The 27517-nt window shown below is 58.4% G+C and overlaps 1 protein-coding gene across 13 annotated transcripts in view; it reads left to right on the top strand.

The window, feature by feature from the left end:
- LOC119863924 (zinc finger protein 536) overlaps window positions 1–27517 on the top strand; it is a 428184-nt gene that overhangs the window by 277083 nt on the left and 123584 nt on the right. For 11 of the 13 annotated variants that reach the window (XM_038529524.1, XM_038529520.1, XM_038529525.1 and 8 more), the window contains one exon: window positions 794–2365. In XM_038529524.1, the coding sequence (XP_038385452.1) occupies window positions 794–2365 (1572 nt within the window). The other 2 variants (XM_038529530.1, XM_038529527.1) reach the window with 2 other exon arrangements.

Genomic DNA, 27517 nt, shown 5'->3' with positions numbered 1-27517 from the left:
GATAATGTTAATTTCAAATACAGAAACTAAATATATTTTGTACCTTTTTTATTACTCATTTTCTTTTAAGTTTTATTGACTGCTTTTTATCTTAACTATATGTCTTTACATGCTGCAATCATAATGCACCGTAATGGTATTAATATTTTATAGAATCGGTATTTATAGTTCTTTATTTAGAAACAATGCAGTAGGTCTGCAGATATCTGAGCTCGTCTGGAATGGTGCCCTCCAAATAATGATAAATTACTTGTGCAGTATGCCATTTGCTAATTATATCCATGATTTACTGCAGAGCAAGACTTAAATCATTCATTTCAGTCTTGCGTAACAGTGCCATAAAATTTTTAGGTTTAAAAATGGTTTCCATGTGTATAATTTAAACAAATTTTAGAGCTATTGTATACACAAAATATTGCAACCACCCATTTGTTACATACTTTGTCTTTTTAAACTTCTACTTTTAATGATCACTGTGGTTGAAATTATTATGCTTAATTTTCATAATCATAGCTTTTAAATCTACAGCCGTTTTCACATGTTAGATAAAGAAAAAGATAGCTAATTGTGTGTAGATAGTATGTCATTCCTGAATAGTCCCAAATGGTACAAAATCATTAAAAAAGCTTAAGAGTACGAATTATTCTTCTATTAAAAAACAGTTGTTCGCCAACTAATTATTAGTTTGAGCTGCTTTGTTTCCAAGAACAAATGTTGATCCTTCTAGCCCTGTTCAGCACACCAAAATGAGATAAACGCTCTCTCTCTTTCTCCTTGTACCGAAACCTTGCAGGTGAGAAGCCCTACAAGTGTCCCCACTGTGATTACGCCGGCACCCAGTCAGCGTCCTTAAAATACCACCTCGAGCGGCATCACCGGGAGAGGCAGAATGGAGCCGGGCCGCTGTCCGGGCCGCCCCCCAGCCAAGACCACCGGGACGAGCTGCCCAGCAAAGCCGCTTTGTTCATCCGGCCGGACATTCTGAGGGGGGCCTTCAAGGGCCTCCCCGGGATCGACTTCAGAGGCGGCCCCGCCTCTCAGCAGTGGACAGCCGGAGTGCTCTCGTCCGCGGACCACTCGGGCCAGGCCAGCGGCATGGCCCCCGAGGCCCCTTCGGAGGCCCTGAAGGGCGCCGACCTGCCTTCCAAAAGCACCCACTTCGCCGACATCGGGAGAGCGTATCAGAGCATCGTGAACAACGGTGTGAATTTCCAGGGGTCCTTGCAAGCCTTCATGGACAGCTTCGTCCTCAGCTCCTTGAAGAAGGAGAAGGACGTGAAGGACAAGACCCTGTCCGACCCTCCCTCCACGAAGGTGCACGGGCCGGACGGCGGTGAGGACAAAGCCGGCGGGAAGGCGGGCCCCAGGAAGTCGGAGAAATCTCAGTACGAGCCTCTAGACTTGTCGGTGCGGCCCGACGCCGCCTCGCTCCCGGGCTCGTCGGTGACCGTGCAAGACAGCATCGCGTGGCACGGCTGCTTGTTCTGCGCCTTCACGACGTCGTCCATGGAGCTGATGGCCCTGCACCTGCAGGCCAACCACCTGGGCAAAGCCAAGCGCAAAGACAGCGCCGTCGGGGTGACGGTCAACTGCAAGGACCAAGCCCGGGAGGCCGGCAAAGCGGCCCTGCTGCCCTCCGTACAGTCCAGCAAAGAGATGGCCCTTTCCAACATGCTTGGGCCTCTGGAGGCTGCTTCCGAGAAGACGGCCCAAGGAGCCGCCAAGGAGACTCTGGGGGAGCCGAAGAGCGGCGCGTGGCCCGGCCTGGTGGACCCCGCGTTCTGTAACTTCCCGTCAGACTTCTACAAGCAGTTTGGCGTCTACCCGGGCCTGGTGGGCTCGGGGGCCCCCGGTTCCTGCGCCGGCAAGGAGCCCGACGGGAAGGCCCACTCGGAAGACGACGCCCCGATCCTGATCCCCGAGACCGCCAACAAGAGCGCTCCCGACGACCTCTCCGACATTGCCTCCTCCGAGGACATGGACTCCTCCAAGGGGGAGAACAACGACGAAGAGGATCTGGAAACGGAGCCCGAGATGATGAGCAAGCCCCAGTCGGCCCTCGGCAAGGACGGCGGCGGCGACGGCGGGGACGGCCTGCTGCCCGCGGGCGCCCCTCAGCCCGTCCAGGGACTGGTGTCGCCGGGACCCCAGGCGCCCGAGAAGCAGTGGCACGGCCCGGGCCTCCTTCCAGCCCAGGACCCCTCGGCGGGCCTGCCCAAGCCGGAGCGGGGCCCCCCGGGCCTGGAGAAGCCGCTGAACATGTTGTCGGTCCTCAGGGCCTACAGTTCTGATGGCTTAGCAGCCTTTAACGGACTTGCCAGTAGCACAGCAAATTCTGGATGTATCAAGAGGCCAGACTTGTGTGGTAAGTTTTAGAATCGTCTTCCTTTAGTTCCTTTCCCGAAACATCAGTGCCGAATCGTGCGTTTTTAAAAAGTCGAGGTAGACGCCTCCGTTGGCACGCGTTTGAACTAACTAACCGTGCCAGCCCCCCAGCGATGCTGTATGTGCAGTGTAGACAATCACCAGGGTCGGTCTCCATTGGAAGTTCTCGCACTCACGCCTCCGGGTCGGGGTCCGCACTCCCGGGAAACGGCCCGAATGTACGGACGGCAAAAACAAAAAGACCCGGTAACTCGCAAACCCGTCAGTATTAGCAGCTTCCGCGTAAGACGGCTAGAGACCGTTGCTTTCTGCTTCGCTAAAGCCAAACCCGCTTCCTTCAACTTCCCTTTGTGTCGGCGCAGGGGGCACTAAGATCCTATCCCACGAGCTGACCACGCTATGGAAATAAAGTGATCCCCTCTCCGACGCGGGAGGTTGTTTCGGGGTGTTTGTGCCTCCTCTTTAGACAGCTCCCGTGGCTTCGGCTCCCTCCTCTCGCCTTCCGCCCCCCTGTCCGCCTGTTGTTCTGACGAGACGTGTGCGCTGTGAGATCCCTGGGGCAGCCGTGTTGTGATCCCGTGTGTCTTGGACTTGGGCCTGCCTGGTCTTGTTAGCAAATTGGCACTTCTTTACCTCCTCCCCGAATATGGTTTACCCCAAAGTAATTCCAGATCTTAAAACCTAAGAATAAATTTGAAGCCTAGAATAGGATCAAATGAACGCCGGGGCGGGCGGGGAGGATCAAAGACATTCCCCTGGCACCCAGGTATTCGTATCCCAAAGCCTTCCCCTCCTCCCCGAAAGGAGGCCCCGCGTGTTATCCCCCGTCGCCGGATATCCTGGCCAGAGAGGAGGGATGGTGGTGCCTCTCCACGTCTCACCTAGGAGTGGATGTCTGTGACGCACCGCACCTGCCGAGGACAGCAAAGGACGGAAGGAAGGAAGGAAGGAAGGAAGGAAGGAAGGAAGGAAGGAAGGGAGGGAGGGAAGGAGTTACTTCCTAAGCTCTGAATTCTGATGGTAACGTTTAGTGCGGAGCAGAATTCAGGAAGCTGGACTTGGTTCACAATTTCAATGGGTATTTTTACCTTCTCTTTCCCTAATTCGCTAAGAACCGGATCAAGCAGTCAGAAAGATATATATATATATATATACACATATTTCTTTTTTGAATTGTCAAAAATCACTAAATGGATTTCTGACAGCTTAAAAAAATATTGACAGTTCCTTATGCTGAATGATTCACACGGCTCCATTAACCAGCACCCCCCCCCAGGTCTATTTTTACCCACATACAATTCATGACTTTTTGAAGCTCTTAAAAACAATATTTAAAAGAAGGAGAAAAAGGTTGTTTTTTGTTTTTGTTTTTGTTTTTTTTGAGGAAAGGGTTTTATGTGAGTCCAATTTCCTCCTCTCCCCAACCCTCCCCCTTTCTTTTTTTTTTTTTTCCCCCCTGGGGAAGCAATGTTAAATCTTTTTTTTTTAATTTTTTGAATTTCTTGGTTGTTTTGAGTTTGTGACTTTTCTTCTTTTATTGTTGTTTGGGGGATTTTTTTTTTTTTTTTTTAAAGCCTACTCTCCCTTCTTTCAAATACCTATGGCGGACCCTAGTTCCTGCCAGGAATTCATGCATCAGAAACGATCAAAACCTGGCATGTGCATAAGCTCATTCTTACTGAAATGAGCTCCGGTCACCCCTATTAATTTCCCCATCTTCCTCTCAGTGCAGTAGGAAGGCTGCTCGCCTCTGCCTCCCAGGAGCTTGCCCACTGGTGTCCTTTTGCACAGGTTGCACAGGTGAGAGTGGAGGGGAAGGCAGGGGGAGCGTGCGTCCCGTGAGCCCCAGCCCTGTGAATGGCACCCCTTAGGCACTTCTGGCCCCCTCCCCACGCAGCAGCTCAGGACACACCCCTGACAGCTCCAGGGTTTGTGCAAAAAACTTGGCTTGGTTAACCTTTAGGCCATCGGGCATCAGATCCTGGCCCCTCGCTCGAAAGGGGGAAGGAGGACCCTGAGTCCAGCCAGGCCGGGACCAGGCGCCGTGGTTCTCCCTCCAGGTCAGGGTCCGGGCCCATGTGCTCTCCTTTGCACTCACGGTAAGATGTCAAAACAAACTCTGGCCGTAAACTGCCTATTTTTAGAGAGCACAAGTTCTGCACTTCGTTTGGGCCTCATTTCTTCCGTTGTCCTCTTGCTCGAGCTCAGAAGCAGGCAGGGAAGGCCTTTGCCTGGCTCCTGTGCCTGCTTGGGGCGGAGCGGGGGCACCATCCTCTTGCCTCCAGGATGAGCCTGACCCTGCCCAGTCTTCGCTCCTCCACTCCCGTACCTGGCCCACCCTAAGCAAAGCCCGCTTCTTATTTTCCTTCTGGCTGCTCTGTGTCCCAGGATGCATGAGGGCCAGGCATATCCATCCTTCCTAAGGGGCAGTATCTAGGGGCGGGGGGGACTGAAGCCTCACTGGGTACAGAATGGGCATGTGGGGGGCGTTTTTCTCACAGTCCACCTCACTGTCTTTCTAGCTTTGCAAGAAGCACAAATAATAGTCAAAAACTCCGAGCCCCCCACCACCCCCCGCCGCCTTGGCTTGGCTTTGCAAGAGTGGAAATGATGTTGGCACGAGGAATCAAATATTCTGATGTTTGTTCCTTCTTCTCTGCTCCACTCAAAGTGGATATGGATTTCCATGCGGAACCGCCAGCTTGATACCTGGTCTCCCCCGAGAAGCTGGGCTTTGTCAAAGCAAAGAATTATTCCGGTATTCCTCATCTCAGGGGAGTTTGGGGTCTGATTTTTGTCTAGTTAGTCAACCCAAATCCCCACTTTGATGCCCCTAGAAACAGGCTTGTAGGAGGAGCTAATGTCCGTCTGTTTCTGTTCTCATGGGTTGTAAAAGTGTTTGAAGAAGCATCAGTAGAAATGTTGTTCGGATCACGCAGACTCCCCACAGAGCTCGCAGCTACTCTGACACATGCTTGGCGAGTTGGAGGAGGTGGCGCCGAACCCTGAAGCCTGTGGGTGATATCCCTGTCGTAGGCTCTACCTCCAGGCGGCTCCCTGGGTCTGCATGCCTGCTTCCTGCTTCCTGACCGTGACACCTCTGGTCTTACGTTCCTTGGCCCCCCGGACCTGGGTTCCTGGCCCGTGAGCCCGGCCCATTCCGAGCCAGTGCGTTTCCAACTTTGGTTCAGAAGAGAGAGTTGAAGAGAGGGGCCGGCCCAGCCCGGTGGGCAGCAGAGTCCTGGAGCCCGCGCGTGAACCTTGCGGGGTGCTTCCGTAGAGCGTAGCGCATCCGCCTGTCAGAGATGTACTAGGGGAGATCCCGAGGAGGAGCCCTCTTGGGTGGAGCTGGAGGACACACGCGGTTGCTTGTAGAGTAGGTCGGATCCCGCTGTGGGCCTGACGCCACCGGGCGAACTACCACTGCGATTAAAGCGTCCGTTCCTTGAGGTGCCTTTCAGACTCCAGGCATAGCCCGCATTTCCTTGTTCTGCTGAAGAACATGACAGGCAAGGTCATTGAGTGCCATTAAAGAACTTGGCTGTGCCCTCAGGTTTGTTGGAATGGATTTGACCTCGGTCCCGTAATGGGACAGGAGCCACATGGGTATTTAATTAGGGAGGAAGGGCAGGCCGGAGCAGGGCTCACATCCACTGATAGGACAAGGCGGGCAACCCCCCTCGTCCTGTTGGAAAAAACTTTGCCGAACTCTTGGGCCAGCCAGCAGCTTGCAGGTCGGGGAGCACGGGCGGCGCGGGCTTCTGTGTGCCCCAGACAGCGCACGGGCTGGTCTACGCAGCACCTGGAGGGCTGGCCGCATGGCAGGGTCGTGGAGCATGTTTCACCCCAGTTTGTGGATTTGGAAAGCAACCAGATCGCCCTTGCTCTCTGCCTTTCAAACCTGAGACAGATGGCTGGGGGTCATTATGTGTTGAGTCCTGCAAGCGGAGTTTGCTCTGCCGGTGTCTTCTGGTGCGCCCGGGGTCGGGTTGATGGGAAGCATTGAAGAGAAAGGCAGTAAGAAGAGCATGACCCCCTCTGCCCTTCGGAGCTCTAGAGTCGGCAGCACGCGGGGAGGCCGGGCCGAGCGAGGAGACACCAGCACGTCTGTCATGGGCATGGGCTCTCACGCAGTAGCTCCCAGCCCCAGGCACCCGGCGGGCCCCTGGGCAAGCTAGTGGGAAGGCAGGGCCATTAGCAACAAAGGTCTCAGTCGTCCCAATTTATTATCTGCAGGTTACTGGGAACCTGGCCTCCCAAATTACACCTGAGACCAAGGATTCCCTGGGCTTCCAGAGCAATGAGAGAATTAGGACTCCTCCTTAAAAAAAAAAAAATAAAAAAAAAAAAAGGACACGAGGTCCACTGAAACCTCTCCCCATTGTGATAAAATGAGCTGTGCTTCATCGTGATAAAATGAACCAGGGCCTCCAAGCTGAGCGCTCTTAAAATGTGACTCTGGCCTCCCCCAAGCTCGCCGCTTTCCAGCCCAGAGAGTATCTGGAAATAGTCACCATTTACCGGCTACACAATCCAAAGCAGGAGTTGGGAACGATTTTCTTCAAGAGCCAGAGTGGAAATAAGTTAGGACTGCAGGCAGTGTGGTCTGGGTCACGGCCACCCGACCCTGCCCCGCCAAGTGAAAATCAAACAGATAGGCGTGGCCGTGTTCCAATAAAACTTTATTTACTAACGCAGGCGATGGGCTGGATTTGGCCCACGCGTCGGCCAGCTGGGCCACCCCCAGCTCTAGGGTAGAGCAGGATGTCGTCCCTGGAGGAGGCACGCGGGAACCTGTCTGTTGTGGCTCCGCTGGCCCAGGAGCGACGTAGGGAAGGCCCAGGGTAGCAGGTGCTGGGCTCCATCTACTGACCCGTGATGCAAAGCCTGAGACACAAGAGACTTTCCCGAGAGAGAGAGAGAGAGAGAGAGAGAGGAGGCTCGTAGACCCTGATGGCCCCAGGTGTACCTGTCCTGGAAGGCCACCCCCTGCCTGTTGCACTAAAGACTTGCAGGAGGAGACCCCTCTGCAGCTCACGGCAGTCCCAGGGGCTCCCGGGTCACAGCCAGTGTAGGCAGAGGAGGAGCAGGCAGGAGCTCCACCTTGGCTCGGAGGTGAGCGTGCTCTGCGGAAGCCTCCGTTTCCCCCCCGCCCCCCCGATGGACAGACGTGGAAGGATGAAACAACACGAAGGGTGTAGAGGAGCTCGGGTGACTGGTTCTCCGTTGAGTGGGCGTTTTATAGTAGAAATGGATGTCGCAAGGGAACGGTGCCTGTATCCAAGTGACTTATTGAAAATATTTATTTGAGAGAGAGAGGGCAGAGGGGAGGGGCAGAGGCGGCGAGAAATTCAAGCCGACTTCGTACTGAGCACGGAGCCCAACTCAAGGCTCAATCCCATGACCCCGAGATCCTGACCTGAGCCAGAAGAAGCCGAGAGTCCGATGCTTAACCGACCGCTGAGCCACCCAGGTGCCCCAGCGCCCGTAGGACTCTTGGTTGCGGCGGTCCCTTCGGTTCTAAGCAAGTACAGATCTCACTTTTCGGTCGGGGTTTACTTCCTCACGTCTGCCGGGACCGATTTTGGATGGCTCTTTCTTGGCACGTGGATAATTCAGCTTTCAAGGCAATTCTGGTGACTTTGCGACGGCATCGGTGGCGGTGGCCCTACCTTTCCAGTCTCTACCCAGTTCTGCTGCTTCCTGGTCAAAGGCAAGCGCTTAGGGTAGGAAGGAAGTCCCTCCTCCTTAACACTTGACCAGATTTTGGTTTGAACCTGTAGTCGGTCGAGATGTCCAAGGGGGCCGCAGGCTGGAACGTGTGGAAGGAGCGTGAGCACTCCCCACGGTGCGCGTGAGTGAGGACGCCCAAGCTTAGGCGACAGGTGCACAGCCAAGGGCACTGGGCACGTTCTTTGGTCTAGTGGATGATTCTAAGTTTGTGGCCTAGGAGCCAGCGGGTTCTAATGAAGAAAGGAGGTTCGGTTAGGAAAATGGCCCCGGGGGGAGGACCACGAGGCGTAAATTGACCCTGCGTACGGGAGCCCACGTTGTCAACGCCCAGGAGGGCGGTTAGCCTGCAAGACCCAGGGGCCTCTCCACGGTAGGGCCTTGTCTCTGGAGCTGCCGTGCTTTCCTTGACGCCGGATGAGCCCTCGTCCCTCCCTCGTGCCTTCTTCGTGAGCCGGTTCCCAAGTGGGTTGGCTTGCAGGGACTGTCGGCAAAGCACAACCTGGCGCTCGTTTCCTTTGCCTGATTCTATCCTTTGCAGATTGTTCGTTGACTTCCGGAGTCCGGCCTGCTCCTAGTAGGAGTGTGTGTCTGGGGTCCCACGTGGGAGCCCAGTAGGGAGAGGAGCACTCGGCTTATGGTCCGAGGGCAGATCCTTTGCGTGAATGCAGATCGTTGCCCCATCCCGCTGGCCGCCCCACGGGCAGCCGCAGAGCTCGTCCCTTTGGCTCTGGCAGGACAAGGGGCAGCTGCTGTCCCCTGGGATCTCCTGCAGGAACCCGCGCCCACCACGGACCGCCTCTCCTCTTGTCCCGTCCGAGGCCTCGCTGTGTGCGCTGTGTTGACGCCGAGGCAGCCTCTTTGGATGGCAGCCTCCCCAAACTCTTTGGGCATTCTCCTCCTCCTCCCTCTTTTTTTTTTTTTTTTTTTTTAAATTAAATGGGAATGCCACTGACGTGATGTCGTTTGCACTGCGGGACGACAGAACTGTTGTGCGAATACCATTGTATTTGCCAAATGGTCCACTCGTCATTTCAGAACAAACAAATGGATGGTGTCTGTAAGTCGGCAAACACTGGTGACATTTAGCCTTGTTTATGTTCCTTTCCTTTTGCTGCATATTTTTGGCTCCAAAAGCTACTGTCTGAATCAACAGTGCCTCCGAAGCAGGAGAAAAGTCTGGTAGCTTTCATTTTGGTTTCTGTGTGCATGTTCTTTTTGGATCGCTCGATACCCACCACCCGGGACTGAGCCTGGGGTGAGAGGAGATAGCGACTGAGCTCTTTGGTTCCAAAAAAAAAAAAAAAAAAAAAAATTACGCACACGGACATAGATGCACGGACGCACTTTTTTTTTTTTTTTTTTCTCCCCAGTAATGGCTTAAGACCGGGAGGGAGGAAAGAGAAAGCTAAGAGGGTGTTGTGGGAACAGACCCCCACGTCCCCGGGGGCGTGCAAGCTCTCGGAGTGTTTTGCTCTCGTGCAAAACAGCAGCAGTGTGACCCCCCGGGCTGCCTCGTGCGGAGCGCAGGTACCCGGAGCTTCGGCTTCAGCCTCTCCCTTCCCGGCTGCCCACCCACGGTGACAGGTCGGCACCGACAGCCGTGCAGACGGGAGGCCACGTCTTAGCTACCGGAGGCGTCAGGTTCTTCCCTCTTTATATTCAGATGTTGTGTGCAAAGCCCAGGTTTCAAATAAGTAGTAATTATCTCCTATTACTTAGCGCTGATCAACGGCACCTCCACGCCTAATTGCCAACCTGCTCTAATCACGTAGACTATTCCCGCTTTCGCCAGAGACGGAAGGACCAAATTTTATAAATATTGCTTTATTGTCGTTACTCCATTAAACAATTAGGGAGCGTGGCCCTGGCCTCGCTCCCCAATGCCTCTAGCCTACGCGGTCTCTGGACTGTTTAATGAATCTGCACGTTCTCTTGCAGGTAAGTGACACCCCCTGTTCTAGTCGGTCTAGCTGGACTTGCCCTTGTCTGTTCGTGCTCCTCGGTGGCTACCTGCAGCTTGTTAATCGTGTAAAGTCGGGAGAAGAACGTATACACATATGTGTGTTGAATAAATAATTACTATTGGCATAGGTATGTGTACACACACGCACACCGACCTACGGTATATATAGCAAGAGAATCAGGGAGGCTAAAAATACTGCCCCATATGTTCCTCTATTAGTCATGGATCGCGAAGGCTTAGTAACTTGAAAAACTCCCTCAAAGTCGTGAATCCTGAGTGACAAGCGCTGGTGGATTGGAGAGTCCCTTCACCTGTGAAAAATCTGACTGGCGGCCGGGCTGGGTGGGGGGGGGGTCGGCCTGCTACGCCAGCTCGCCGGGCTGCTAGAGGCCGGGCCCTGACAGTCTCGTCGGCGTCACCGCTTGTGTCCGATTGTCCTGTATTTTGTTAACGCTTTAGAAGAATACGGAAAAGTGCAGTAATTCTCTTTCTCCATAGTATTTAAGCAGTGCCATTGCTAGTTTAATATTGTGTCAGCTTGTCCCATTAACCGGGAACCGAGGACAGTAAAGAAAATTTCCAGTGAACGGCGCCCCGGCGGCCGCGACTTCGAACGTGGTGATGGAAGCAAAAACTGTGTGAACTTGTGCTGGGTTATCGTGTGCTTTGGCCTAGAGTATTGTGGAAGTGACGAGAAGATGCTATTAAGGTGTTCCTGGTAATGAAGGCATGTAAGTTCTAATAATTGTAGCTTTCTGAATAAGTGTCAAACTATATCTTTTAAGTGTGCTGTATGCTGAGTTACAAGTTAGGTCATTTATGAATGGAATGTAAAACGATACTAAAAAAAAAATGCTTCGATAACTTATCTTGGTATTGCTAATAAAAAAAAAAGCTGTGAAACATTAGTGCAGTTTTGAGTCATTATGTTAATCCCGTCTACGACAGCCGGCGACCCTCCTCCTCCACCACCAACACCGACCCCCGACCCCGCCTGCACCCCGGACGCCCGCCCTGTTGGAAGCCTCAGCAGGACATTCGGGGAGGTCCTAGGTGGCTGCACCCCCTCCCCGGCCCCAACCCCGGGGGCTGTTTGCTGGAGGTGGGCCCCACGTGTCGCAGCGAGTACTACAGGGGCAGGTGTCACGGCATCTCCCTGGTCTGGGGGGCGGGGACGGCGGGCGGGGGGCAGGTGCCGTGTTGGGTGGGCCAGCTGAGCACGTCTCTGCGGGCACCTAGACCCCACGAGTGCTCCCAGGCCCCGTGCAAACCTCCAGGTTCTCTTTGCATCCCGGGGAAGGTAGTTTTCATCGGAAAGGGGCTCGGAATCGTGGGACTTGGAGTATTTTTGTCCGCTGAGTTTTTGATGTACCTGCCTTTGCTGTCCCAGGCGCTGGCCCGGCCCGTGTCCCCGACCTCACGTCAGGGTGGGAGGGGTGGGGTTAGAGGAATGAAGGGGTTTGCTTCCCCATTTTTGTTGCTTAGTTTTTTGGGTTTTTTTTTTTTTTTTTTTTTGGTCCCTGAGCTGGACTTCAGGCCCTTCCCTTCTGCAGTGTTTCTAGAAAGCCTTCCTGCTGGGGTCCACTTTGGAGACTTCTGAATTCTGTGCACACCCCAGCTCCCCGTTTAACCGGTGGGAGAAAAGGTGGGGCGAGGTATTCTCATCGTCTGACAGTGCCCACACCCCCATAAATAAAGTGTCCCCCGTGTGAGGGGACGGAAGCCCGGCAACCCCGGCCTCGGCAGCAGGACAGTCGTAGCACGTCGACTGCTTGGCACATCCCCTCCGGCAGGTGTCCTGCAAACCGTTCAAGTGACCTCGGCCCCAGACACCAGAGGACAGTCTCTTCTGTGGGAGAAGGGGAGATTCCGAGTCTCGAACACACGACGCAAGCCCGCGTGACCATCGTGGCTCCCCCACAACTGCCTCCCGCTTCCGCTCTCGGGGCGCCGACAGCGCCGGGACGGATCCCAAAATGCCCAGCCACGCGGCCCGGGCCCACGCGGCCTCCCCGCGCCTGAGCAGAACGAGCCACCCCAGGAAAGCTTTGTCTTTACTTCCAGGGCCCTCTGGGTCTGGGGCTCTGGGCCCTTCCCCGGGTTCTCGCCCCCCCGAGGGCTCCAGGGGGCCCATGTCACCCTCTGCAGCCACGTTGCATCCCTGCCAGGGGGGGCTGTGTTCCCTCCCGGGGGCCCAAGGCCCGTTTGGTTGAAGAGGCTGCAGGTGCAGCTCCCAGGATGGGGCCACCCCCGACCCCCTCCGTAGGCAGGGGGCACCCACGGGCCTCTCTGGACCAGCGCCCGGGCCCGGGGACGGGGCAGGGGGAGAGGGCTCTGTGGATGGCTGCGGGGCCTCCGTGCCTCCACCGAGGCCTGAGCACCCGGCCCCCGGCCCCGTTCACCATTTATAGTCACTCTGCACCCCCCGGGCTCCCTTGCTGGCCTCACGGCCCCCGGATCCCTGCCAGCAGGGACTCAGGGGACCACAGGGTGGCCAGGGGCCTGGGGGACGGGACACAGGGTGTACCCTGGAGAGGCGTCGGGCTCAGCCACGTCTCTGCCATCTTCTCTCCCTCCCGGGGCCGATCCCCCAGCTATGGGGCCTCTACCCGTTTCTGCCTGTCAGGCGGGGTGGGGGTGTGTGTGTCCTGAGTCGCTCCCAGTGGGGGCTTCTCAAGCTCAGAGGGGACCTGTGTGGCTTCTCATCTCCCCACTTTTATGAACCGAGGCCCCAGCCTCCTCCCCGCCTCCCGCTCCACGGCACCCCTGCTTCCATCCACCCCCCACTCCTGCCTGGGGGGAGAGAACTCCCTCCCCCCCACTGCGCGTTCAGGGAACCTCCTTGTTGCTGTGAGCGAGCTGGGGGGAGTCAGGCCTGGGGACGAGCCCGCTTCAGCTGAGAGCTCGGCGCCGGGGCCACAAGTAGGTTTTCTGGGGGGACCACACACCGCACCTGCTCGGAGCATCACCTACTGGATCTGCCCTTGACCCTTCCCAGGCTGGGCCGCCCCCGATCTGAGGTGGGCAGGAGACCCCCACCCCCGCCCCCACCCCCGGAGGGGAGGCTGGAGTCAGAAGGAGGCCACAGGCTCAGGGTGGGACGTGGAAGGTGCTTGCAGCTCGTGGTAGGTCCAAGTCCTCGGAGCCCCTGCTTCCCTACACGGGGTGGGGGGGGGGATACGCTTGCTCTGATGAAATTCAGATCCTCGGGGGGCGGGGCTGGGGGGGCTCTAAGTTTTGGGAGATGGTTATGGCCCCCGGGTTAAAGCCGCTCCTTCCGGGACACGTCCCGATGCCTGGACTCACTCGCAGGCACGTGGCCGCGCCGTCCCGCGGGAGCCGCTCTGCCTCCAGGGCGACCACGGCGCGGCGTCAGGGTGAAAGCTGGGGAGCTCGGCAAAGCCGGTGCCTTCGCAGAAACACCCGTGTGTGCGCCCCGACGCCGGCTGGCTCTCGTGCGGGGCGGGGGCGCTGGGCAGAGGCACCCACCCGGTCCCGGTCGTAACCCGCTGCTCACGAGCTTCAGTTTTCTTCTCGGACTTCTCTTGTTGTCCCATTAATATAATGTGCTCTCAATTATCCCCATAAAAGGAGACGGGCAACCAAGCAGGGAAAGTAAATTTGCAATTAATTTACTAAATTATTGCTCTTTTCTATATGACGGACAAGTCGCTTTTCTCGGACTTTGACTCAAGGGTTTTGTGGGGCCCCGCGGGCCGGGGTGGGTGGGGAGCGCTGAGGGCAGGCCGCTCCGAGGTGTGCTGTGCCCCTGGGCCAGGGCTGGAGGCGGGTGCTCAGCGGGCACATGGGGTGGCCTCGGTGGGCACTGAGGGGTCCGGCGTAGGTTGGGCTCCGCTCAAGGAGAGAGTCCATTGATGTTGTCAGTCTTCCGAGCTCCCAGGGGCGACCTCGTTGGGGGTCTCCCAGAGCAGGCCCTAAGATAAGAACCTGGGTGGAGGGAGAGTGGGAGGTGATCCCAGGAGCCGGGAGGGAGACGGAGGAGGGAGGAAGCCACCCTGATGTGTTAACGAGAGTCGAGGACAGGGCTCAGCCCTCCCGCGTTCCTCCGGCTCATCTCAGAATTGCCCCGCTGAGGCCTGAAGGAGCGAGGGCATCGACCCCAGCTGGGGCGTCTCGTCGAGGGTCACTGCAGCCCATCAGTGACCGAGCCGTCTCCGTCTGTGCATGCGGAGCGACACCAGACGTGCATGCCAGGGACCTGGAGGAGAAGCAGTAGGGCACCAACCCCTTGGCCCGAGAGCTTTTCCACCCTCAGCGCCCTGCAAAAGGCCACCAAGGATGAGGACAGGTACTCAGTCCATGGTTCCCCGTGGGAAGCAAACTGTGGGTTTTAAATACTGAAAAGCGTGGAGCCTCTCAGCTCAGCTGCAGGCTCAGCGGAGGCCAGATGTGGGGTCGCGGGGACCAGGCGTCCACCAGCAGTCCGGCTCCAAGGGTCGACGGCTCCCCCTTCCCTTTGGGCACCATTTCCCCGCGGGTGAAAGGAGGGGTGCTTGCAAGGGCCCTCAGTGGCCTCCCGGGTCTCAAACTCTGGCTCTCACGGTCCCTTCTAGCCCTGACCTTCCAGGTGACCTTGTAGGACCCGGTCAGTCCCATGAACGCTCAGCAGCGCCCCGGATGTGGGAGCCCAGCTGGTCCCACAAGTGTGTGAACATGTGGGATTTCAGTGGAGCCAAGACCGTTTACTCCCTGAGGGCGTGGGGCCGGTGAGTGAGAACCCCCGTCCCCGTGAAGACGCTGCTCTTAAATCATCAGAAGAGCGTTGCGGAATTTCTCATATATATATACATACATACATATAATTTTTTTAAGAGTGAATACAACTGGATTTTTGAGCTCATGGTAATGCAAGAAAAAACTGATTATCTGACTTTTTTCTCCTTTTCAATTTTCGACCTCTTGTGTTCACAGTGGAGCTTGAGAGGAGAGTGTTTTCCATGATTAAGTTTTCCTCAAGCACATTGCAGATACCAATTTGATAATCCAGCGTGCCCCTCCTAGGACGATAGCCCCTCCCGGGAGCCCCCAACTCCCACGCGGCTCGTACAGGGAACGGAAGGCGGGATCAAGAGACGGGGGCTCGTGTCAGGCCCCATCGTGCGTGCGTGGACCGCAGGGGCAGCGCACATCCTCCTCCGTGCCGGGGGGGCCTTTCTGCTCTTCCGTCCTCATCTCTCGGCCACCCAGTCGCTGTTGGCTAGCAAGCCCCCCGCCCCCCACCCCACAGTGCCTCCGCCTCAACCTGGGGCCTCGTGTGTTATCTCCAGGTGTGGGCCCCGTGCATCCTTGGCTGTTTTCAGCTGAATATACCAGGATTGCCTCGGTTTCGCCTTCCATCAAAGGGCACACATATGCACCCTCCAGACAATACAGTGAATATGGTTGGGTAACTAGGAGGTCGGCAAGTCACCCACGTTTCAGTTATTTAAGGACGTCTGCTGCTATGCGGGACCCAGGCGGGGAGCCCTGCCCCGTAAACCCAGAACTCGCTGAGACCTTGGCAGGTGGGTAGGGAATCGGGGTAGGGTGTTGCAGGGTGTGGTAGCCCCAGCCTTGCCGGTCTGTGCTCACCCCTGGAAGCCTCTGTCCGAAGCGCTGAGCTGGGGGTCCTCCCACCCCAGACTGGACACCTCCACGGAGGAGCCCGTGTGAAGATTCAGTGGCCCCATTCCCCGGATGTGCAGAAATCAGCCCTGTGATTGACCCATCTTTCCTGTTTTCTAATGCCACGGAGGATTCACAATTAGATTTAAACACAAAACAAAGCAAGACAAACACGATACCTATTGGCCAACCTGTGGGAAGGGGATTCTTGTGCCCCAGGGGCTTTTGCTTTACGTGGAAACGTCGGGCTTGGTGTGTTGCCTCTAAGTCACACTCAGGCTATTCATGTGGAATCACAAGGAGAATTTTCTTGAGGACCTTCGGGGTGAATGCCCTGGCGGAGTGGACAGTCGCGCTTCATTTGTACAGGCTGAGTGCCTGGGGTCCCCGGCGTCGGGTGGGCTCACAACTCGTCAGCCCCTTCTCTGGGGAGGAGATGCAGGAGGAGGGGGATGAGGCAGGAGAGTGCATCCTGGAGCTCACACGAGGGGCCCTCCCGGTGGGGGACGCGGGCCTCCCAGAGGGCGGTGTGGGGCCTGCAGGCCTCGGAGCCCGCAGCCTGGACACCGTGCCCACCAGGTATCCGCGGGGTAGTGGGAAGGATGGGTGCACCCCAGGGGCCTGGGCTGGGACAAGGGTGGACAGGGGGCCGCAGAGGGACTGGGAGCCAGAAGGGCCAGGCGGTGAGAACGGGGTCCGAGAACCAGAACAGAAACTGGGCCTGGTAGACAGAAGCGAAGGGAAGCGGAAGCCGAGGGGGCAGCAAAGCAGTAAGAAGAGAGTAGAAGAGAAAGATGAGAAAGCACCTGAGGGGCGGGCAGAGGAAATGGTGAGGAAGGACCCCTCCCACCCCCGCCGAGAGATGAGGGGGTCCAGGCCGGGGAAGCCCCGGGAGCTGCAGGGGGCACCGAGCCCATCGGAAGGGCCTTGCTGCGGGGTGCGGGGTGCGGGGTGCAGGGTGCGGGGTGCTCACGGGCTCAGGCCCGCTCGGGAGGCCCGGCGCTCAGCGCACCCTCCTCCTGGTGCTCCCCGCCACCAGTTTCAGGAGGAAACGCTGCAGCTTAATCAGAATTATTTACAAGATAATGGTCCATTGTTTGCACTAAGACAGATGTTGTCTGTGGGAACTTTGTGTTTTATGCTCCTTCCCCTGCTCTGCCTTCACTGGGTGCAGATGGGATCGGAGTAATGTGAGTTATTATTCCAGGGCCTGGCAATTCGGAGGCTCCTTCCTCCCGGCCCGGGCTGGCGGGGGCCCCGGGGAGGACGGTGGCTGCGGGCTGCGGGCCGGGCGGGCCTCTGGGCCTCCTCGCTGCCCCTCCAGCAGCCTGTGATTAAGAAGGTCTTGTTTCCTCGAGGGGCGGGCCGGTGCAATTGCCGTGTCTGGTGGACAGGAAGGGCGCGCTCTGATTAAGACGCACTTGCTATTTGTCGAGTCGAGAGGTCACCGCTGACAGGGCAGATGAGGGTGGCCATCTGGCCCTCGGCCTGCCCAAAGGAAAGAGCGGGCCCTCTGGGGTGGGGGCTTGGGGGCTTGGAGCCTCCCTACCCCCTCTTTTTTTTTTTTTTTTTTTGAATGATGGGAGAGCCTGCTCTTGGTCTTCTGGGGTCACTGGCTTCGGGTCCAGGCTTGTGACTCCGTCCTTCCTCCTCCAAGGCTGCAGGTGGCCAAATGGAGGCCGGTGTCACCGACCCAGACAGGTGCTCGTCCCACCCAAGGAGAGATGGGGCAGGGTCTCTCTGATGCAGACTGGCCCCCAGCCTTGCCTTCTAGGCAGGTGGGCCATCCCGGTGTCGCCCCCTTTGTGGGAGGCCCCCGGAGCTGGCCGGTCCTCCTGCGACTGTCCGGCCAGCAGCCTCACCAGCCAGCTCCGCACGGCCTGGTCCGCCGGTCGTCAGAGCCCGCCTCCTGAGTGAGGAAGCTGAGACCAAGGGCTGATGGGTGGCTCGCCCGTTCTCCCCTCCGTGGAGAAGCCTCCCGGTGCCGCAGGTGGGGACCCGGCCCCCCGAACCTCAGCGTGGTCAGCTGCGGCCAGGGCGCGAGGGCAGCAGGGAGGGGGTGCGCTGGGCCTGGCGGAGAGGTCGCAGTCGGTTCCAGCTGCACCGGGCCGCCTTCTCCAGGCCTGGCACTGCCGGTATCAGACTGTGACCACACCAAACATCCAGGGAAGAGAATCCCACACTTGGAGGCTAAAACCGCCCAGGACGCCTGCATGGCCACCCGGCGGAATGAGACCCGCTAGTTGGGCAGCGTAGCGGAAACGTCAGGTGGCCATGGGTCCCAACCCTGCCCCCGGCCCCTGGACGCCTCAGAGGAGCTCCCCCGAAATGGGTTGCTTCGTCCCATTCGACGCCCAGCATGTTGGCCCTAGTGTCTAAGGAAGATGACTCTCCCGCCGTCGTCTCCCCGCGCCCAGGGCATGACCCCCGTGTCTTCAGCAGCAGGGTCCGATCCCCGGGGCCATCCCTCCATCGCCCAAGTTCATTTTTAAATCATCGTCACGTACCACGCGCCAGGGCCAGCTCCCGTTCTAGGTACCTCCCAGAGGGAGACACAGACCATACTCTTCTATTTAATTGCCCGCAAACTCCCGTGAGGCAGATCTGGTCCTTACTCTTCCCATGTTACACGTAGGGAGGTAGAGGCACCCCGGGGCCGCGTCGCTCGCCCAGGGCGCCCCAGCGAGCATGTCGGGGCGCTGAGGAACGAGGCCAGGCAGCGGACGTCCCCGAGCGTGCCCCGTGTGCTGCATCCCTGCCTGGAGGAGGGGGGCCCGTGCTTCCCCAGCCTCTCATCTCTATTTGAGGTGCATCGAAAACGAGCCACGCGACCAAGCAACATGCACAGCAGCTGGTTTCCCATTCCGGCGACTCCAGCTCTGGGTGCTGGGAGAGGACAGGGCGACGGCAAGCAGAGATGGCAGTCACAGTCGGACCCTGGGGCTCGGCCCCCAGCAACGGGCGACACACGGTGCTGCACGGGGGGCGCTCGGGCCCCCCAACCGGCCCGGGATTTGCCCTGTGGCCCTGAGCACCTGTTCTCCCACCCCCGGGGGTCCCCACCTCTCCGTGGGTGACGGAGGTGCCTGCACGGGTCGTCCCAGCCTGAGAATCCTTCTGCTCGGGACTCATTTATTCTGTGCATTCAGCCTCAGGGAAGAATTGTCGCCTCCCAGCCGCCCCCCCGCACCGCCCCAGCCAGTCCCCGCAAGTCAGAGGGGCTCAGGGAAACCTGACCCCTCACCTTGCAATCGTTCCCTGGGGTCTAGGTGGGTGAGAGCAGAGAGTGGGTGGCCCGGGGCACCAGCGGGCCCTCCCGCCAGCGCCGCCTCGGGCCCAGCCCCCAGCTGTGAAAGCAGCAGAGGTCAGACTAGAATAATATTTATCAACCTTATTCTCACTGTGTCAGGCTCTGCCCCAAACCCGGCGTCACTGGAGATCACAGATCATGTCTTTTAAGGTCCCACGGAGCCGCCTCACATGTGACCAATTACCTCTGTCAAGCAGGGGGAACGAGGTCCTGCCTCGGTGGGTGGGATCTGAACTTGAGCTTCCAGAGGTCGATGACTGGGATCTTAGGACTTTGAGCCTGTCACTCCCCTATAGCCAGACCTTTTCGGTTAAAACTGTTTAAATTACAAACCAGTAATAAAAGGATCATATGTGTTTCCCACCGAACAGGTTCTTTAGGGCTATTATGATAATTAAAAACATATGGTGTCTGTGCCAGTCAGAGGGAAACCGCAGATGTACAAATTAGGTATTATATAAGGGTTTTCTGCTTTTGCCCTTTTAAAAACGTCAGGCTGGAGAAGTTTAAGGAGATGAAATGGCAATTGTGCAGATAGTAGGTAGCATTTTGGTTTTAGAATCATTAAATATATAAACCCTTTTCTTTACGCTTAATAGGAATAAACAGGTCCCGATACCCGAAGGCGGGGGGCGGCCCACTGGGGGCCCCGATGTGACAGGGCAAAGGCAGCATCCCCCCCCCCACAGGGGCTCGGGTGCCATGACATTTTGTGCATTTTTTAGGACATTGTTCTGCCCAAAGAGGATTACATTTACTAAATATCGAATCGTCTTAAAATTGGATGGAGAGGAGCAAAGTCGAGGATTTCTTCACATTATTACGTTTCTTACTTTTTTAAAAAGCAAAGATGCACGTATCGATCAGTCTAGAGATAGTCATTTATTTTCATTTAAAATCTGCAATTGATTTTGAGGAGGTGATAAATACTGCTAATAAAAAAAAAAAAAAGAAAAAACTGGGAGGGTTTCCATGGCTCGCCGTCCGCGGCTTTCCCGGTGTAGACGGACGGCGCGAGTTGGGTTCCAGCGTATTCCTCCTACGGGGAAGGACGCCGGGCTGGCTGGGGACCCCGGCATGGTGCAGCCGTGCTCCGGGGCAGCTGAGATGACGGCCCTCGGGCCCCATGCACACGTGGGGACCCGGGCTGAGCAGCCAAGGACTGAGCTCTGTGTTGCATGTCCCTGCTACAGACACCCAACCGCACCGCCCTAAGGAAGCAGGGGACGGGTGACCAGGTTGCAGGAGCAGGGCCCAGCTCTGCGCCTCGGGGCCTCTACCCTGCTCCCCTGAAAGACAATTCCAGATCCTCCCTGAGACACTCGCAGCCAGATCCAGGATGACCTCGTCCCAGACCTTCATCCCTTCGTCGGTGTGAACAGGGCAGGGTCTCCATAGGAAGGTTGCGCCCGGAGCCCAGTTACTAATCGATAGGAATAAACGAGCGGAGAGGAGGGTCTGCCTATCCAGGAGCCCAGCCCTCAGGGCACCCAGAGCACCCCAATTTGCTTATAACCAGAAAACGCCCCTTCTCGATCATCGTAGCTGAAGCAAGTCTGGGCTCCCGAGGGAAAGCATCCTTTGAAATGAGCCATGCGGCCCCGGCCCTGCTTGGGTTTTGAGTTCTTCTCCTTTGCACCCCCCCCTTTTTTTTTTTTTTTAAAGATTTATTTATTTATTCATGAGAGACACAGACTGAGAGGGAGGGAGGCAGAGACACAGGCAGAGGGAGAAGCAGGTTCCAAGCAGGGAGCCCGACGCGGGACTCCGGGGTCACGCCCTGGGCTGAAGGCACATGCTCCACCGCGGAGCCACCCAGGCCTCCCTGCCCACCCCCTCTTGATGGCACAAAAGGTCCACCGTCCCACTGTGCCCTTCCCTTTGGGTGGCTGTGACCGGCCTGCGTCTCCGTTGAACACGGGATGAGTCGGAGCAGGGTTCTCGGCCCGTCTGTCTCCTACGGCACGAACAGCAGGTGCCGTGTCCGGCGGTGGCTCTCCAGCAGGCCTGATTTTTCTTCCCCTGGGGACGTTTGGCAATCTGGGGACACCGGGGTGGGGTGTGGGGGGGTGCTCCTGGCATCCAGTGGGTGGAGACCAGGGTTGCTGCCAGACACCCCACAACGCACAGGGCCAAGAGTCGCCCAGCCCAAGACGTCAGGTCGGCGCCAGGGTCGAAGGCCTGGGCTACAGGCGGGAGAGCCCAGCCTCGGCGCGTGGGACAGGGTTTGCCGCCCAGACCACGTCGCGGCATCCGGGGCGTCCAGCTGGCCCTCGGGAGGCCTTCCCGTCCCCCGCGCGCCTCGGGCCTTCCTGCAAGAGTCTGTGCAAGAAAGCAGGGGGGGGGGTCCTAGGAGGCGGGAGCTTCCCGCGCGTTGCTCCCCACTGCAACTGGCGTGGGGGCTGTGGGGAGGCGGGGGCTGAGCAGACAGCCGGAAGTCGGCCTTTTCTTCTCCCCCGTGAGTGATAGCAAGCCTGCGGGGCCGGCGTGCACGTAGGCATTAGCACTTTAACTTTTACGGAGGTAAAAATAACACCTTGTCACTCAGCGCAAGTACCAATCACAAAATGAATTAATTGTAATAACTGTTGTCAACGGAACAAAGGACTTGTTGCTTTCCTAAGCAGATTTCAGCGCCACTGAGAACTATATACAGACGTTCCCATTGGGCAGGCCGGGCGGAAGCCAGTCAGAACATAATTGTATCTGTCTATCTCTTTACTTTGTGTTTAAGGGTGAAGGAATCCAGTTAAAAACCTGTATTTTAAACATATCAATAAATATACCCCTTTTTGTGCTGGTGACGTCTCCTCAAAAAACATGGAGTCTTTAATAAATTGGCCATGAAAATAGCATTTGCCGCCGATGGCACCAAATAAGGGCCAGCTGTAGAGGCTGCCTGTTGACTCCAAGTCGTGAAGGGAATTATGCCCAATTACCCTCCCATAAAACACCCTCTCATTTCTCGGAGTTATCAAAACACATCCCGTGGACAAGCGGTCAGCTGTCCCCTTGCTCCTCAAAAGAAGACAAGTGGGCCTCACGCTGGGCCCGCGGAGCTCCGCACGGCCTCCGCGGCGGCCCCGGCGGCTTGTGTGCAGTCAGCCCCCCTTACGGCGGCCTTCCCAGCCTGGTGGCCTCGCCTCTGCGCGTCCTGAGGACGCCCGTCGGTGCTCTGCTCGGAGAGAGGCCCTCCCGGAGAGGGGGCAGGCAGGCGCCGGCCGGGCGCTGGGGTCTAGGGGCCGGTGGGGGCTCCTGCTTCAGGACGTGGGTCCCGTGCGTCCTGGCGTGGGAGTGACCAGCCGTGGGGGGCATGTCTGGGGGCTCTCCTGGGAGCCTCCCGAAGAACGACCCAAAGAAGCTGCAACGCACATGCAGGCAAAGGTTGAGGGGGTCAAGCCTTTGCCAGGGAGGGTGACCGAGGACTGTGCCCAGGCCGCTCGAAGCACAGGGTGCGGGGCAACCCATGGGGGTTCCTCCCCTGCCTGCCCTCCCCTGCCGCTCCTCGGTGCTCCCTGGACAGCGCGGCCGCGGCATCCGGCTTCCCAGAGTCCCAGGCCCGTCCCGTCGGGGACGCAGGTCACCCCCAAGCACCTCGGGTGCCCCTCAGGCAGACGGCTTTATTTTTAGAGCTCATTGAGGCTTAAATTGGTTCCTCCGTCATGAAATGAAAGATCCCCAGACTCTCAGAGCTACAGGTAACCTTAGAGGTCATCTTTGAGATGCAAATCAGGGGAAGAGCTGGCCCTCGGTGGCTGAGTGCCGTTCGCAGGTGTCCAGGCAGGTGCATGTGTCTGGCCACCCTTCTGCGTGCTGGGGCGGCCCCACGCGGCCTCCCCTCCTGCCCGGGCAGGGGGCAGGGGGCAGGGGGAGTGTTCCTGCGGCTTGTCCGTGCAGCTTTGGGGCAAATGTGCTCCATTTTTGACTTCCCCTGCTTGGCCCTTCAGAGGCTCCGGTCGGAGGGGGCTTCTTGGCTCAAATGGGCTGTGCACTCAGATTTAAATAGTCGCCTCTGGCTGGAACCAGGTGCCACTTGCGAGAATGCTGCCGAGCGCCCTCCTCTGGAAACAGAAGCCTCCCTCCTGCCGCCCGAGGCTGCTCTGCTCCTGGGGACGCGGCCACGCAGCCTGCCTTGGGACGGCAGGTTCACCGCGGGGTGGGGGCATGCATGCCCCTGGGAGACCCAAGTCCCAGCCGTGTGACGGTGCCGGGTCCCCGCCCTGGGAGCATGCAGAAGCAGCACAGAGGGGAAACACATGTGGGGTTTGAGGGAAGGGGACAGAGACTCTGGGGGTCCCCATGCCCTCCAGCCCCGGATCTCACCCTGCACGCTCCCCTCGCGTCGTTCTCGAGAGCGAGGAAACAGCCCCGAACCTTTGGGAAAGAAGATTCTGTGACAGGGAATGGATGCGAGCATGCGTTCGTTTATTTTGCATGGATGGAATTGTTCCAGAGGGTGGGGAGCTGGTCCCCAACAAATTAGCCAAAACGACGGCCCTCGCGGGGCACGTGCTATGGGGGGAGCCCTGACGATGAACTGGAACAGCGTTCAGCTTCTGACAAGCGAATACCCACATAATGAAGAATTAGCGAGGTCGTCCCACACCATCAAGGTCGGGGGACCTCTCGGAGGAGGTGACGTTGGACGGCGTCCTGGGCGATAGGAAGGAGCCAGCCATGCAACGACGAGAGGATGCGTGTTCGGAGCAGAGGACAGTGAGACAAAGGCCCAGAGATGGAGAAGGGCAGAGGCCAGGGCCTCCTGGCTCCAGGGCTCACGGGCCCTCGGATGCGATGGACATGTCCCAAGGCTTTCCCAGGAACACTGGGGTCTCATTCAAGCTTCTCCATGCCCTTGACCGGTCAACGGAGTTGGAACTGGGGCTTTTTTCCCCCCACATTCTCCCCATTTGGAAAAATGGAATTTCAAAGAGAAAGCGAGCAATGGCGTTTGCACCACCAGCAGCAGTGAAAGGCTGAGCTCACTGCCCGCGTCTCTGGGCGCCCAGCGCTGCTGCCCCAGAGCACCTCTGCCCGTTCCCACACTTCCCTGCGTGTGTGACCAGCGTGTTGGAGGACTCTGGGGTCTGCGGGAGGCACCAGGACCTACTCTTTGCACATGAGCAATAACCCCGCTCCTGGATGGCGGGGAAGAAAAGGCAGCTGAGACTCGGAGACGTGGCCACCTGACCTTGGGAACCTGGCGCCAGGAGCACAAGGGCCGTCCTTCAGCTCCCGCAAGGGGAGGGTCTCTCACCTCCGCAGACCGAGACTCCACGGCAGAGTCCATTCTGGGCCCGCAGCCTGCCCGGGGTCCCTTCCAGCCTGGCATCCCACGACAGGTAGCAAGCCGGAGCCCCTCGACACGCTCACCGGCCACGCCCAACAGTCGCCTGGAGGACACGGGCCAGTCCCCTGGGAATCTCAGCCCGGCCTCCCCGGAGAAAGGCCGATGGGTTTCCAGCGATGCTGCTCAGACCGGCCCCAGCGTGAAGTTCACCCCTGCTGACCGCGGCCAGGACGGGTCCAGACTCCCCTCCAGCCCTCCCCGCGCAGGGGCCCTGGTGATAGGAGGCGCGTGGAGACTCGTCGCCAAGACTGGCTGCTCCGTTGTCTTTTCAGGATCCCTGCTCCCGTCTGGGCAAACTGCTTTCAAATGAATAGCTATTTCTGGATGATTTTTTTTTTTTTTTTAGTGTTTCTTCTCCCAGCTGGTTGCTATATTATCTGCATCTCATGCCGTTCTGGCCTCCGTGGGAGACGAGAGGTAGCCCACCTTCCGCATTAGCTGCGGCGCTATCGGTTTCCGAATATTAAAAGGTGAAATCAGGAACTACCCTGTCTGCTCTCAAAGTGAGGAGGTAAGTTGCCCCCTCCCGCCCCCCCTCGCATTATTTGTGATGTTCTCTGCACGAAAGGGTGGATCTGCAGCTGGGCCAGGGGACCAGGACGGGCATGAACCAAGACGGGGGAGAAAGACCGTTCGAGGAAGGGCGCAAGGCTCCCAGGTGGGTTCCTCTGCAGAGAAAGGCCCAGAAGCACGACTCCCAAGCCCACTTGCCTTCTGCCGTTCAGCTGCACCTTGCCCTGGGGAGACGCCGGCCCGGGGAGCGCGGGACTCGTGCCCATGGTTGGTCCCGAGAGCCGGGCCCTGCTCCCCTCGCTGCTGCCCAAGGTCAACCCAAAGACAACGGGCTGGAATGGCAGCGGGAGGGTCGGGTTGGCAACCTCGCTGCCGGGCCTTTCTGGGTCCTGCGGAGCGCTTCCGTGGGTGCTGACGTGGAAGTAGGCCGTTCAGCCCCCAGCCCCTTTGGTGCCACGCCGGGGAGAGCTCCTGACGGGCCCGGATCGAGTGTACGTCTGCGTCTATGGGCGATCGACACACAGCAGAAGAAGACAGATGTTTTCGTCGACGGGTTCGATTCCTCGGCTCCTGCTGAATCCTACCGGGTTTATTTTATGGGGGGAAACTGAGATACGGCCTGGCTGGAATGACTTGGTCGAGGGCAGCCCTCCACGGCAAAGAGGTAGCAGGAGGGCTACGGGCCGCGGAGAGCCGTCCGGGCTTGGCCCTGCGGGGCCGTGTGTAGACGGGCACGGGTCTACGCGGGCTCACCTCCGCTTGTGCGGCCCCAGCCCCACCCCCCGCAGTCTGCGCGGCCGGGGACGGAGTCTGGAGTCCGGGCAGTCATCAAGCGCTGACTCATCGCTCATCCCGAACTCCATTCGGCTGGTGCTTATCGGACACCTGCCATATGCACCAGGACACGGGGGTGACCCAGGTGGCCGTGGTCCCTGCCCCCGTGAGCCTCGCCCCACTTTGCTGTGCCAGGGGCGTGGAGGGTGCACAGAGCCCTCTCCACGGGGAAGACCTCTGTGGCGGGGCTTGGAGCGACTTGCGCGGACTCCTCCACGGCCAGCTCGTGGGCTGGGGGCGGCCGCTGCCCCGCTGTCGGGGGAGCCCCCTGGGGCCGCCACCCCGAGGGGTTCGGTCAGCTCAGGGCAGCGGGGGGTGCACAGGGAGAAGCAAGGCCGAGGACGCGGCCGCATCGGGGCGCGCTCATCCCTTCGGCAGCTCTGTCCAGAGGCAGCAGGTGCCAGGCCCCCTCTGGGCATCGGGATCCAGAGGCGAGGGGACTGACACCCCGCGTCCTGGCAGGCAGGTGGTGGGCCATCAACAAGTTAAATGACCAGTCAGACGGGATACGACTCTAGGGAAACCAGAAGTAAACAGGACTTCGGGGGGTGGGGGAGCCTGGGCGGGCTCACTGCCCTATGCAGGGTGCTGCTGACGTGCAGGAGGATCTGGGAGCCCAGCCGGGCAGGCTCCAGGGGGGCCAGCACCCCAAGGCTGCGAGCCTGCCTGTGCACCCGGGGGGACCCCGGAGAGATGGTGGGGGACAGGCGCCCACGGGGAGGGCCGGCAGCGGGGGCCAGATGGGCCACAGCAGCTCCTCCGGGATGGGGTGGGTGCTGCTGGTGCCTGCAGATGGGACACCGGCTCCGACCCTGCGGGTGCCCCCCCTTCCCTCTGCCTCCTGTCGGTCCACCTTGGCCTCAGACCCCCCCGGGCCGTGACACACCGGGGACTCCCAGTTTCACCCTCACTTCACCCTCCTTCCCCGTCTGCCCCGTTCGCCTTCTCCTCCTTAACCCGTGGGGCGCGGAGAGCTGCCCTGTAGCCGCGGGCAGGCTCTGCTCCCGTCTCCGAAGTCCGTGTCTACACTGGCCGTTCTCATTCGGGACCCCGTGGGCTAGATGGCCAGGTCCTGGTCCCAGCAGCGGGGACCTGCTGCCCTGCAGCGTCCACATGGTCCCCTTGGCTTCCCAGGTGCCCACGGCGTACCTGCCCCAGGGGGCTCGCGGCAGGGCCGGACCCGTGGCTCCGCTTCTCCGCCCTGCGAGCGGGTTGGACCCGTTTCTTGTCCCGGGCGACACCGTCTATCGTCCCACCGTCCTCGCCGGCCCCATCTGGGAGGGGGGGGCTGTGGTTCTCCAGGAACGCGCCCCCGCGCCCGCCCATCCCTGCCTCGGTCTCCTTGACCCCACGGCCCTCCTCGGGGCTGCGCTCGCATCACGCCTCCGCGGCCCGCTTTTATTTGCTGGGGTTGTGAAGCCTGTTTATTTCATAAATACCTTGATACGCTGTGCAGAGAGTATCCGGAAAAATAGCCTTTTGATTTAAATAAGAAATGAAAAAAAAAAAAATCACCGCCTCTTCAACTTTTATTTATTGTTTTTTTTTCCCTCTTTCATTTCAATACCCCGTGTCTTTAATACCAAAATATCCCACATAGAGAGGCTTCAAAAATTAGATGGGGGTGGAGTGGTGATTGTCGCGTAAATTTGCTTCCTGGCTGAGGCCTTGTATGCCAACTTTTAGCCTGAATTACATATTTACAGCCGAGTTATAAACCCCTGAAACGCAGGATTTATCATGGAAACAGTGACACCGCCTCACCCAGCCTGGTGTTCTTGGGGACGGCGGTAATATACTGTGC

This window comes from Canis lupus, chromosome 1, assembly GCF_011100685.1.
Source record: "Canis lupus familiaris isolate Mischka breed German Shepherd chromosome 1, alternate assembly UU_Cfam_GSD_1.0, whole genome shotgun sequence".
In the NCBI taxonomy this organism is placed as follows: domain Eukaryota; kingdom Metazoa; phylum Chordata; class Mammalia; order Carnivora; family Canidae; genus Canis; species Canis lupus.
Note: the sequence above shows the minus strand (reverse complement) of the source record. Positions and strands in the feature narration are given on the sequence as shown.